Here is a 14,043-nt window from a genome sequence, read left to right as displayed (position 1 = left end):
TGTATGTTTTAATTTCCACTAATCTGGTATAGATGGTAAACCCAACTTAGTTTTCATGAATATAAAAACTTTGGGTTAAATTTAATTTGTTACCATGCATTTGGACTGTCCTCTATATAATTCATCACAATCATTTATATTCATCAAGAAGAAGGCGTTGACTGTTAAAGAGTTATGACACTCTTTTGTTGCAAAAGTAAAGGATAGCTAGATTGGAATCTCTTACATAAAAATCTTACACGAAACTTTAAATTGTGGTTGGGTTGCTCACCCAACCCTGACCTATCTTCTCATCTCCTCTTAAATTCATCTTCCACCTTAATTTCTTTTCCATAATCACCACAAAATTACTTGATTAAGTACTCCCTCAAAACCCGATTACAAATTAACCCCATTTCTTAATCCGTATTAAGTTTCTTTCTTCTTTGGTAAACTATATCGAATTGTGATATCGTGATCTCGAAGGAACTATTAATTGTTGTTATCAAGCAACTAATCTAGTCATAAGGCTTTGTTAAACCTTAAATTGTGTGTGTTAAAGATTACACTTCTTTTGTCTATCTCTTTTTATCTTACTAGTTCCTTAAATATTTGGAATCAAACATAATAGAGTGTGGGCTAGTTTCTCAACTAATCACAATAAATATCTCTCTTTCTCTCTCTCTCTCTCCATTGAATGCATCAACTTAAAAGCCCTGCTAAAGTTAGGTGGAAAAGGCATTGATAAAGAAGACAAAGGAGGGTTCATGTTATGTTTTTGAGCCTTTGAGGTATGATGCTTCACTCTTTCCCTTTTTAATTGATTTTCCACCTAGTGAGTAGAACTACATGTTAAACATGTAAAACATATAATAATAACACGACATTTTACCCTTAATAAACTAGACACGTTAATAAGGTAGAAAAAAAATGACAGACCCTTTTTTAAATTCTTTTTTAACCCTTACCATGTTAGGTGGCTAATAATAAACAAGATAGTCTTATTACTCGTTCGTGCAATTTAATTTATCTCAGCCCGTGTTTTTCTTTACCGCTATAATAATTGTCGCTACTAGCTTTTGTGTGACACCATTATTTCAACCCCTCCACCACCCTCCCTCTCCCCCTCTTGTTGGCACTTTTCCATAAATAGGCGTGCAGAAAAATGGTTACTAGTTACAACTTAAACACATCAAGTTCTCTTGTGTGAGACATAATAAGAGAAGGAAGGAAGAAAGTGGGTGAATTTAATTTAAGAACTACAACTGGCCTTAGTAATTGCTCTGTCTTTTTGATTTATTACCTACCACTTTTCTTATATATTTTCTTTCTCTTATTCTCCCTCTCTCATCTCATAATAATCTCTCTTTTTCTAGCTCTCTGTTTTCCCCCTGTTTTTCTCTTAATTACCTTCTTTTCTTCCCATTTTTTTCCCTCATTTTCTTGCATTTTTTTTGTTTTTTGTTTTTTTCTCCTGTTTATTTTCAGGACTCTAGCAAGCCAAGAAGTAAGAAAGTGACTTGCATGCCAAAATTGATGATGTTATTTGAAGATTAAACCAAGAAAAGAAAATTATTTGAGCATTTTGATGCTTAAGAGAAGCAGCCAAAATTTGAGGATTTCTTTAAAAGTAATGTTTTGTTTAATTGTAAGGGGAAAATAATCTCTTCAAGTAAACCTACATTTTCTGTTTTCTTATACATTTGGTTTACCCTCTTAGGCTAGTTATACAAGAAATCTTGTACTAAAAAAAAAATATGGATATTTATGTAGCCTTGCTATTGTTTACTGCCATTACATCTTACTTGCTATGGTTCACCTTCATATCACGGTCACTACGGGGTCCACGTGTCTGGCCCTTATTGGGCAGCCTTCCCGGCTTGATCGAGAATTTTGAGAGGATGCATGATTGGATGGCTGATAATCTCCGCGCGTGTGGTGGCACGTACCAAACTTGCATCTGTGCCGTACCTTTCTTGGCTCGGAAGCAAGGTCTTGTTACGGTTACTTGTGATCCAAGGAATCTAGAGCATATACTCAAGACCCGGTTTGATAACTACCCAAAGGGTCCAACTTGGCAAGCTGTGTTTCATGATTTACTTGGGTTTGGAATTTTTAACTCGGATGGTGATACATGGCTGTTCCAAAGGAAGACGGCCGCGCTCGAGTTCACCACTCGAACCCTCCGTCAAGCCATGGCTAGGTGGGTCAACCGAGCCATTCATGGACGGTTGTGCCCCATCCTTGAGACGGCTCAGAGTGAAGCTAAACCAGTTGATATGCAGGACCTCATGCTTCGGCTTACTTTTGACAACATTTGTGGTTTGGCTTTTGGCGGGGACCCTCACACCCTTGTGCCAGGGCTACCGGAAAATGGTTTTGCTAACGCTTTTGACCGAGCCACGGAAGCATGCCTCCAACGGTTCGTGTTTCCGGAGATCATATGGAGGCTCAAGAAGTGGCTCCGGCTCGGGCTAGAAGTTAGCCTGAGCCGAAGCCTTGTTAAGATAGACGATTACTTGTCTGAAGTCATTGATAAGCGCAAGGAAGAGTTGATGAACAGGCAAAAAGACTATGATGATTTGCTCTCTAGGTTCATGAAGAGGAAGGAATACTCATCCTACTCGGATAAGTTCCTGCAACACGTGGCATTAAACTTCATCCTAGCTGGACGTGACACGTCCTCCGTGGCGCTGAGCTGGTTCTTCTGGCTGGTCATACAGAATCCCAGAGTTGAAGAGAAGGTCTTGCTTGAGATATGCACAGTCCTGATGGAAACACGTGGCGCTGACATGGCAAAATGGGTGGATGAGCCGTTGGATTTCGAGGAGGTGGACCGTCTGGTGTACCTTAAGGCAGCACTGTCAGAGACCCTACGGTTATACCCATCAGTCCCGGAGGACTCGAAGCATGTAGTGGCTGACGACGTGTTGCCTGATGGCACATTCGTGCCAGCAGGCTCGTCGATATCGTATTCGATATACTCTGCAGGGAGGATGCAGAGCACATGGGGAGAGGACTGCCTAGAGTTCAAGCCCGAAAGGTGGTTGTCCCCTGATGGTACAAAGTTCATCATGCATGATCACTTCAAGTTTGTGGCTTTCAATGCAGGGCCAAGAATTTGCCTAGGGAAGGATTTGGCTTACCTACAGATGAAATCGGTGGCGGCCTCAGTTTTGCTCCGCCACCGATTGGCCGTGGCGCCAGGGCATAAGGTGGAGCAAAAGATGTCAATGACATTGTTCATGAAGCATGGACTTAAGGTGGACGTGCATCAAAGGGATTTAACCCAAGTAATTGCAAATATGAAGCAGGAGACAGAAAATTAACTGTCAGATAACAGAAGAATTCAGGGTTTTTACTGCAGTAAAAGAAATTATGGCTCAATTTGAAGGGGAGAGCATGGGAAGATAGAAAGGTACGTTGCAATTAATATGTTAGCAGCGGATGAATCACACACAACATGGGTTTGAATAATTACTGAGGAATTAAAGGGGCTCGCTTTGATACAGCTGTTTGGTGTTGTAATTCATGGAAAACTTGTAATTTTGTATTCAGATTTCAGAGGGCATTTATAGTCCTGTGTATTTTGGGCCAACCACCCTACAATCGTAGGGCACCCCTTAGAAACATTTGTTCAGGCAATTCTTTTTCAATTTTGGTTTAATTTGTTTATTGACATTTTGTAATTACAAGTATAATATTTGAAGCAATAATAAAGTCTAATTTTCATTCTTCATGACATTTACACTTTTTCTGTCTTCTTTTAGATTATGTATTATAATAACAGTTTCTGGTTTATGGCGTGGGGATATTCTTGTTGGCTTCCCACTTCTTAGGGGACAATTACTTTTATGAAAGATTTCAATCCTTAAATTAAAGAAAAAACATCAAAAGATGAGGCAAGAAAAATGAATTGCATAACTAAATTCTTGCTTGCGTAAATAAACTTGGGTCAGAGGATCTGACCAGGCGATTCTGATCAGACCGTCTAATCTGAGATCTTATGTTCAGTATGCAACTCTGTTACTCAGACTTTGAGACAGATGGATATGAGAATGAATTCAAAAGTGAATATAAGGTTAGATTTTCCCCTTTCTTTAGGTGGTGTTTGGTTCGGGTTAACGAAAGAGGATTGATCTCCTCATTTCCCTTCAAAATAACATAGTAAAAGTAAGCATGAACAACAAACAGGATGCAGAGATTCCTCAAAAAAAAAATGCAGAGAAAATGGAGGGAACACAAGCAGAAGAAGAAAAAACTACATTCATATATTGTATGTTTATAACAGGCTTTTTCTCTAAGCAATTACATGTTGGTCTTCTAACAATTTTCTCCTTTCATCTAATATAGGGACTTTATGCTAATACAGAAAAAGGACTTCAATATTTTGATTTTTATCAAAGTTCCATGAGGCATCATCTTCCTCAAAATTTTTCTTAAACTACGAAGGTTGAAATATAACAAAAATAGAAATCACAGTAATCCATGCTGACTCTTGCTCCAGTCTTAAGAAGGGTCAAAGAGTACCTATTGTTGCCAAATCAACGTACACTTTCCTCGATCACAATATCCTTATCTATAGTGCAGTGATCGACTGTTTCATCATGTCCGGAATAGATAACAAGTACCGTGGAAGACTGTAGATTCAGAAGAGGCCTATCCTTCTTACTGCCCTTTCAGTCCAGGATTTTCTCTCCAGTCGCAAATAAATTCCATACTAAAGTCCCAACAAGGTATAATGCTATTGACACCTTAAACACATCATCCCAGGAGCCTATCAACCAGATTCATCAATAAATAGTCAGTCTGAGGAAGTTCAAAAGTTAAGTATACAAATTAGAGTACAGGAGAATGTATATACCTCGTTGGAGAATGACTCCAGTGGCAGCTGTACCTAGGACTCCAGCAAGAACACCTGCTGTGTTCGACAACCCCAGCAATACACCCTACAATTTTAAATTGGGATTTTTAATTAAAGAAATAGCATAGTTCAGGATTATTGAGGGTTGAACTTGGCAAAGAGATATAAGAGGGATAAGAAAACAAGATAGATATAAGGACTTGAGAAGTTCAGAATGACAGTAGCAGCATGTTTGCTTAAGACCAAGTTTACATTGTACCAACTTTCTACAGACCAAGGGTGCCATTCTTGTCAAGAATGGACCAGAATAAATAAACTTACAGAATATCGAGGCCCTATATCTTGGTGGTTGGAATACAATCCAGATTGTGAAAACGCGTCTGATCCCTGTCATCCATCACAAGCGTGTAACGTTATTTCCATTTTCATATTCTTGCAAAACCCATAAATAGATACTACAAACTGACAAATTGAAGAAAGGGGCTCTGCCAATAATAGTTCCTGCAAGTCTTTTGGAGAAAGCATATACCTGACTGCATGCCATGCAGAGTACAGCTAAAGCAGGGGTCCTGACTTGACTTAGTACTGAAAGAGAGATAGCTGGGCCAATAAATCCAATAGTTTGCATGATCTGCAAAGAGATGCTAAAAGCCTTAGAGAAGACCAATCCAACATGAAGCATAAAGTTCAGTTGTTCACATGCTATATCCTCGACAAGCCTACGCCTATAGATGTATCATAATAGCATAAAATGAAAAAAATAAAAATAAAAAAATTGTTCCAACAAGAATATAGCCATGAAATACCAACTCTGCTAAAAAAGGAAATAAAGGGGAAAAAAACTGCTCCCAATGTATAAACAGGCATATATCAAGACACCTTTGTCATCTTAACAACTCATACAGGTGGGTTCTTCAAATTATACTGAGTACAAAATTAGAGTAATACAATTTAAAAAGCTGTTCTGGTCATCACACCCTAAACTCTATGGATACTTTTATCCAAGCTAGAGCGACAAAGATGAATGAGCAGAAACATAAAAATCCAAACAGAGAATTGTATAATTTTGCTTGTTCAATTTCCGTGTAGTTGAAAGGACCACCAGTGGACAAATAGTCAAGCAGCAATGATCATTTTACAAGTACATCTTAACTGTCTTCTCAAATGGGTATGGATACTTGCAAGTGATCCTAAAGAGCTATCCATATCCAAGTCAGATACTTCAAAGTTCAAACAAGGTATGAGGAGTCCAAAGCATCTGTGTAACATAGGCTATGAATATCAATTGCCAATCCAAGTTGTCGATGCAACATGCAGAACCTTATAGTTGAGCATGATAAGGTTTCTAAGGTATAGTAAAAACTAAGGTATATACATATACTTGCTAAACAGCTAATATTATACTCTATTTTCAGATTCTACCACTCAAAGAGTCCAACAATAACAAAGACAGAAAACATATATAAATATAGCATCTATCATGCAAGTATTATGCACACCTTACGAACGGAAGTAACAGTGAGGCCTCTGCTGATAAGTGTATCAGCAATCCAGCCTCCTATATTTGCAAACACAGCCATAGTCAGCCATGGAAGTACACAGAACAGCCCAGATTCCATAAGGTTGAACTTCAACACCTGACATAAGTAGCTGAGTCAGCTCATGAAAACCCTTGAACATGTCAATACACTAGGATTCTGACTTTTTGAGATAAAAAAAGATATAAGATAAAATTTTCAGTCTTAATTCCTAAGAGCTGTCATATGAATGGACCACAAAAACATCAGAATTATTCCCCGATAAACAAGAAGCAGGAACCCAAACGATAGACAATTTCACAGGGCACAGAAATGAACATTTTATTGCAAGTACTGAATTTTCAAAGACTTTCACATGAGGCATCATCCTGAGATCCTTAATTCCTTATACTGGTCTTCTCTAACCCTTGGACAAGAGCATATATATATATACGTAGTATATGCCAGGACAACTGCAAACTTACATTATTACATATTTACTATTAGAAAAGACCAATACCTGATTATAATAAGTTGGCATCCATGTCAAAAGAATGAATGTACCCCAATTGTGGCAAAAGTGAGAAACTATAAGAGCCCAGACTGCAGGTTTTGATAAGATCAGTTTCCAGGGAATGACAGTAACAGGCTCCTCGGCTATGCTACCTTCCATGATAAACCTTTTCTCCTGAGGACTAAGTTCTGGATCATCTGCTGGTGTGCTACGTGCCTGTGAAGAGCCAGGGAAAAATGTAATTTATTTAATTACACAGAATTCTGAAGTTCATTACACCACACCTTTTAGGCAATTTCATTTTCAGTGACATGTGACCAAATAGAAAGGAAAGGAAAGGAAAAATGTTATTAAACCAAAATGGCTTCATAAATTTTTTCACACACTTTTTTCCATGAAGTTGCAATAAATAAGGGAATGATGAAAATAACTCTCGGGCTGATTACATTTTACCTCACTCACCCTGTGTAGATGGGGGCCTTTATCAAGGCTTTGGGGAAGTGGTCATGAGTATGAGTTTGAGCATTTTACATGTGTTTTGCTAAATGCAATATTAGTGCCATGTGCATTAAAAGATCACGTGCCTCACAAGATGAACCTTTGTTTCTCGGGCACTTAGTTCATACACTGATGGGTGACATGCCTAGGAAAACCCAAACACATGAAATATTTTCAATGTAATTCAGCAGTGCACAATTCATCTCACTTGTTCAATAAATACAATTTAAGCGACAAGCAAACATGACTATGGAAGAGAAAAGGGAATCAATGGTGATTATAAAAGATATTCAACTAAGTTCTGAAGTTTATTTTCATCTCACCTATATGGTATCAACAGTGAAAATAAAGACTACAGCAGGATATTGATATTCAAATTACAATCTAAATTATAACACAGAGGGTAGGCATTGAACCTGTGATGTAAAACATATTCACAGGGCATAAATCTCTATAGATGGTGATGGTAGCAGTTATAGCATGAAAATCATTTTGTCTTTTGCAAATCTACATGATATTCATGCAACTAAAAGTTACATGAATCCAATACGGAGGTAATTAATGTAATAAGAAAAAAGTGTGTTTACCTTGGCAAGCCATAATGCAAACCAGATGCTTCCAAGTGAGCCAAAGGAGTAAAACACGGAAGGCCAGCCAAACTTGTGGATCAAAATTGGTGAAAAGGCCAATCCTGTCACAGACCCTAGATACATGCCACTGTATACCAAGGATAGTGCTCTGCTTCGCTCAGATACTGGAATCCATTTTGAGATCATGTTATTCATAGCAGGCATAGCAACACCCTGGAACATGAAACAATGTCTTGATCGACAGATATACAGAGTAAGGAGGCAGAGAGTTCATTTAAATATGAATTGAAGATTAAAAAAAGAAGAGGAATGTGCAAAAGTGGCACAACCAATTTTTCTCGAAGGATAATATTTGGCTTTGTTGATGGAGTCTAGTGTTAATCTATCAAAAAAGTGTTCAGAGAATGAATCAGTTATTCTATTTACATCAACTTTGACAAAGAAAATGTTTTCAGCTGCCTATTGAAGATCCATAGGAAAACTTGGCAAGTAGGAAACATGAGGATCCATAAGTTGAAAACTTGCTCAAGACCTGTATTACACGGAATCATTGCAGAAAGTTGCTTTTTTTTTTGGGGGGGGGGGGGGGGGAGCAGAATTACATACATCTGAAATTCTGTATATCATCTATTTATACTAGCTATGAAACAGCCACATATAGCCAAATACCATTCTAAGGTTAAAGCTTACATTTGCTCATAGACCTAAAGTACACCTTACTGCCAAACCATAGCTAGTACTCCATAAATATTATAGCAAAGACGCAAAGTATTTCTCAAATTCCAGTCATGACTAAGATTTATTTAAACCAAGTACCATATCATCATTATCCAATTTCAAGAAAGACTAGTGGTATTCCCTGTATAACCTATGAAGGTTGTGATGTTGCCCAAGGCATAAAGCTAAGAATCTGCAACTTAGCATGCATTGTACAACAGATACACAGATACTAGCACTATCTAAATTATAATTGAGATGCATTGAATCTTCATTGCACAAATATTTGTAAGAGATATCGGCCAACCTCACCAATCCCCATAAACGCGCGCATGATGAGTAAGCAAGGCAGGCTTATTTTTGCAGCAATAGGAGTCAATACTGTGGCAATAGACCACCAAATTACTCCAAAACCCAAAACAAGCTTCCCACCCACCTTATCTGCCCATATACCACCAGCAATCTGGGAATCCGGAAACACAAAGAATATGTTAGAAAGGAGATAACAGCTTATTATATTGATTGCTTGATTAAACTTGTTTATGCATGGGCAATTACCAACCTGTCGAATTCAATGAACATGGTAAAGTGGAAAAATAAACAAAATTAATTCATCGAACACCCCAATTTTCAAATCATATTATAATGTGAATTTAATACCATGAACATAAATAATCAAATGTCAACCCAATGGGGAAAATATTCAAGTTATGAGAATGAAACTGTGCCATTAGTATTCAGCAACTACATAGGTATTAATCGTCCAGTTAAAAGAATTTTATTGGATAAAATTTCCCTGAAAATACTGTCCAAGCCGGCATAATCAACTGATTTCTGTTTCCAGCTTACTTCTTTAGGTATATTATCTGCTTAAACCAAGGAACAGGACAAATAACCTAGAAAGCAAGGCGTCAGAACTGAAAGACGTGTTGCCAATACGTTAATCCTTCTAGATACACTAGAAAAGTAATTGGACTGTTTATATAATATTCTTAACCATAATGGCATATTCCTATGATGAAACACATTCCCTTATAAATGTGAATTTCCTAAATGAGAGCATCAATAGTGGACAAAAATTTCACTTAAATCTTTGTGCCTTACCGTCAAAATCAAAGAGGGGGGGAGTGGGGAAGATTTCACTTAAATCTTTGTGCCTTACCATCAAAATCAAGGGGGAGGGTGAAATCAACATCACAATTTGCTTGATGTTAAGGAAGGTAGATGCATAACAGAATTTACTATGCCTATATAGTTTGCCATAATGACACATTAAACAGAATGTTGAGTTAATGAGCACTAGAGCTAAACCTGAGTAAGAAGATATCCCCAAAAGAAGGATGATTGAATCAGACCAACAGTTGTGCTATTCCAACCGAACTCCTTGGACATTGGAAGAATTGCAATACTCATATTTACCTGCAGAAGCCATTTTAAATTAGGCTAAAGCTTAATTTTACATCACATATATAGCTGGATACTGTGGGTTACATAGGCAATATCCAGGCAGACAACTACAGCAAGATGAATAGGAGAACAACTCACACGATCCATGTTGCATAATAGAAATGCTGCAAAACAAAGCAACACAACAACCCAGCGCTTTGGTAACTGAGCTGTCTTCGGTGCACTTTTGTCTGGTAAAACAACTTCGCCTGCTCCCTCAGATGGCCTCAGTGAATCAAAGGCCCCTTCAGTTATGTCAAATTCCTCAGACTTGTAATAAGCACGGACCCCACTGTCTCCCACAAAATTAGACATCGGCAACTTACTGTTATCCACAAGAAACTTATCCACTGGTCCTGAAGGCACCAATGTACCGCTTTTACAGCAGGATTTAGAAGAGATAGGGCTTCTAGATAGTCTTCTAACCCTTTTGATAGAGCTTGGAGCACGAAAGTAATCATGTGCATGATGAAAGTGAGAAAACAAATTATTATCATAAGTTGTCTTGGCATGCTTAGTATTACTGGAGTCCGAAGCATTTATAATACAAACAAGCGAGCAATGCGAACATTTAGAAGTAAGACAGTTCTTAGTCAGGCGGTGAGATGTTTTGTTCAGCAATCTCCCCTGTCCACATAGCCCAATGGAGGAACCAAAATCCTCTTTCTTGAGATGTGCTACATCATTTCTTTTCTGACATACATTACCTGCAAAATAAAAAAGACTGTGAAGGATTTGTATAACAAAAGCTATCAAAAACATTGTTAATAGCACAATTCCTTAACAAGCTAAACCACTCTTAACAGCAGATACAGTACATTCATACATCTACAACAATGCTCCAATACAAACCCAATCTAACCCTTTTGTAGTGCACTAAGAACTTGATAAGTTTAATGTAGGGTGCTAAGTCAATCATAAAGCATATTATAGCTCCACAAAGCTCAATCGAAAGACATAAAGATCGTCATTTTATAAAACCCCACTCTTCAGACATTATCCAATTGACAAACAAACTACATAAACCCTTAACATGTTATGCATATGCACTTATGCTATATGTGTAATGTTTGGATAATCCAATAAGTGCCTTAGTTTACTAAATATTGCCAAAATAGAAACTTAAGACCATTTTATGCTATATGTGTAATGTTTGGATAATTCAATAAGTGCCTTAGTTTACTAAATATTGCCAAAATAGAAACTTTAGACCATTTTCCTGTCAGCTTTTTCACCATAATTAAACATTTGATATTTGGAGTACATAAAAGCACGAGTCAACACTATCTCACTTTCGCTTATTCTTCCCTTCAACCCAACACGAAACTCTCTTACGACACTAAGTCTAGGCTTGTGGTTTAGGAGTTCAAATGTACACAACCTTACTTTAACCAACCGTTATTCGAGCATTAGTTCCAGAACTTAATCAAATCTTAACTAATTAACCGAAATCATCAACAACCACCCAATATGTATTCCACCATCAACCTTACCCGCAATTTGCGGATATCAGATAGGAAACAACTCAAAATTTAAAAAGAAATTAGGAAAGTCAACTCCAAAAACAACCTCAATTCAGCATTACCAATGCATGCCATAACTCTGCAACTGAACATAATGACATTATCTTGACCTCGAAAATTCCGCCCTTTCTAGATTCTTCATTACTCATTGTTGCAGATAATCTTAGTAAGTACGGAGTATAACTAACTGTATAACGTCATATTCCATTCACCTTATTTCCACTCATTACACTAAAAATAAGTTCGGATAAGTTCAGATAATAAAGCGAACCGCAGTTATCCACCGGTCTCAATCAAATGACAAAATTGAGCAAAATTCCATTTCCAGAAAATTGAAATTAGTAATAATACTAATATACAAAGTACTCCTTATCCAAATTGAATCAACAACTAAAATTACAGTATAATAAAAATTGAAATTGACGAAAAATTGATGAAATTGAAGATGAAATAGGAAAAATTACCAGGAGAGAGAAAAGAAGTGAAGGAGCGATTGGAGATAACGCCGCCGATTGCCATAGTTGCCGGCAAAAAATTGCAGAATTGAAAACTAGAAAGTTCGAAAATGTCAAATCATCCTAAAATTGTAGTATAAATTGTGGTGTGTTGAAGTTTCTCTCTCCTGAGTGAGACGAAGGAAACGAACACTTGGTAGACGATAAGCTGGTGGGAATATCTCATGGAATTTTCCCGCTTCCGTTAATTATTTCATCCTGGTACAACTGTGGAACTACGATGCAGGGCTCTTATCTTCACACGTGGCTCTTTACCTTACCTATAAACCTCCTATTTTCTCATCATAATAATCATCAACTATGGAGTAATTTACATAATCTTATATCACTACTTGTTATTTGGTAAAAAAAATATCACTACTCGCCTACTCGGTAAGGGTGTGTTCTAAGCATCTGATTTCTACTTATATGAATTTGTTTTGTCTTATCTAAACTTATAATATCATATTAAAACTCATTTTAGTTATAATCTAAGGGTTTGTTCTGATTTATTAAACTGAGCTGAACTGAATTATTTAGGAGAGAAGAGAATCAGGAATTAAACTAAACTGAAGTGAACTTAAGCTGAATATAACGGGGCCCTAAATGGGTAACTCATTTGGGGTAACCCTTTTATCAAAACTTATTTTTCTTGAATTAGATTTATCTTATTTTATATATTATGGAGAATAGAACATACCCTAATTAAAACTTTGTTTTCTTGACTATAAAATCTTATTAGAGTCATAAAATACACATATTTTTTGAAAAATATACTACTATGTTGAGATAAATCTAACAAGATTCCACTTGATAATGCTTTATTTTTATATACATTGACGTACAAGTAAAATCAAATTAGACCATTACTTCTGAAAATTTAAACCAGGTCAAACCAAAACACCTTATTCAGGCAAGGAGAACAAAGCCGGAATCATATTCCAAGATTCCATAAGGTTTGGCACCTTCCATAATTCATAGTTGGTGGGTGCAACATCAACATATTCGCTCGTCAGCTAGTATCCCACCAACGCACCTTCACCTTTGAACTGTCAATTCAATATTGTACGTAGTATTCATTCATCATTCATGTGCAAGTATCAAGTACTAGTATGTATCTATCGTCATCTTTTCTAGCCGCTTCGAATGTACGGACTACATAGTTAGACCATTCATGCCGATGGGATCTTGGTGTAGATTGGAGGAAAATTAACCAAGTAATTTAATTGCTGTGTAATTCAAAAATTCATGAACTGGTATTTTTTTATTATTTTTTTTTCCTAAGAAAAAACTATTTAGACCAATAGTTGATGTTTTATATAAATTTCACTTATTTGTTAATAAATTGAAGAAAACTCTTTTTAATAGCAACATAATGCTCATAGCTAACTTGATTATCTTCAATTAAGACGATAGGGCTTGTTCTCTTCGGCTTAATTTTAATTCAGTTCAATTCAGTTGCTAATTTCCTTTTCTTATAAACAGTTCAGCTCAGCTCAGCTCAATTCTGTTCAACTCAACTCATCTCATCTCAATTCAGTAAATTAAAACAGACTCATAATAGTAATAAACTATCATACTGACATTCATAGCATAACTAACACACAATGTAGGAACATATCTAATTAAAACTTTAAAAGTGAGACTACATTTTTTTATTTATGATTTCATGCATTAGTATAATTACACTCTAAAATCATAAATAGGAAAACAGCACATGCAACGTGCTAATTAATTTAACAAACCCAACACCCTACTACCCCATAAACATGAAAATAAATTAATCACCTACCATTTTGAAGGGTCAATCCCTACACATTATTGCACTTTAATACATTATGCTAGGCTGCTAGCCAATTACTAAGTCCCAAATGTTCATTATGAAGTTGGATCATGTTTTC

At 36.6% G+C, this 14,043-nt stretch overlaps 1 protein-coding gene and 1 pseudogene across 2 annotated transcripts; one reads left to right on the top strand and one right to left on the bottom strand.

Annotated features, from left to right (window-relative positions):
* The first annotated feature begins 1,151 nt into the window (after window positions 1–1,151).
* On the top strand, window positions 1,152–3,718 carry LOC145638565 (cytochrome P450 86A8 pseudogene; annotated as a pseudogene).
* Window positions 3,719–4,226: 508 nt separating this feature from the next.
* LOC145639582 (ascorbate transporter, chloroplastic-like) lies at window positions 4,227–12,367 on the bottom strand. 2 transcript variants are annotated; one of them, XM_081690860.1, is made up of 11 exons: window positions 12,113–12,362; window positions 10,225–10,832; window positions 9,991–10,098; window positions 8,987–9,142; window positions 7,960–8,175; window positions 6,881–7,090; window positions 6,343–6,480; window positions 5,373–5,474; window positions 5,165–5,230; window positions 4,844–4,928; window positions 4,227–4,756 (listed from the first exon to the last, which is right to left on the bottom strand). In XM_081690860.1, the coding sequence occupies exons 1-11, from the start codon at window positions 12,165–12,167 to the stop codon at window positions 4,659–4,661; spliced, it is 1,842 nt and encodes a 613-aa protein (XP_081546986.1). In that variant the 5' UTR covers window positions 12,168–12,362; the 3' UTR covers window positions 4,227–4,658. The 2 variants fall into 2 exon arrangements, with proteins under 2 accessions (XP_081546986.1, XP_081546988.1); XM_081690862.1 differs by lacking the exon at window positions 6,343–6,480 and having other exon boundaries at window positions 12,113–12,367.
* Between the last annotated feature and the right edge of the window lie 1,676 nt (window positions 12,368–14,043).

This window comes from Chenopodium album, chromosome 7 (genome assembly GCF_948465745.1).
Source record: "Chenopodium album chromosome 7, dcCheAlbu1.1, whole genome shotgun sequence".
NCBI classification, from domain to species: domain Eukaryota; kingdom Viridiplantae; phylum Streptophyta; class Magnoliopsida; order Caryophyllales; family Amaranthaceae; genus Chenopodium; species Chenopodium album.
This window is presented reverse-complemented; position numbering and strand designations above follow the sequence as displayed.

Coding starts and splice junctions, on each gene's coding strand:
- LOC145639582 (XM_081690860.1), bottom strand. CDS start 12,167: ATGGCAATCGGCGGCGTTATCTCCAATCGCTCCTTCACTTCTTTTCTC. Junction 9,143..9,990: donor GGGGATATCTTCTTACTCAG/GTTTAGCTCTAG, acceptor CCGGATTCCCAG/ATTGCTGGTGGTATATGGGC. Junction 4,929..5,164: donor ATATAGGGCCTCGATATTCT/GTAAGTTTATTT, acceptor TTAAAATTGTAG/GGTGTATTGCTGGGGTTGTC.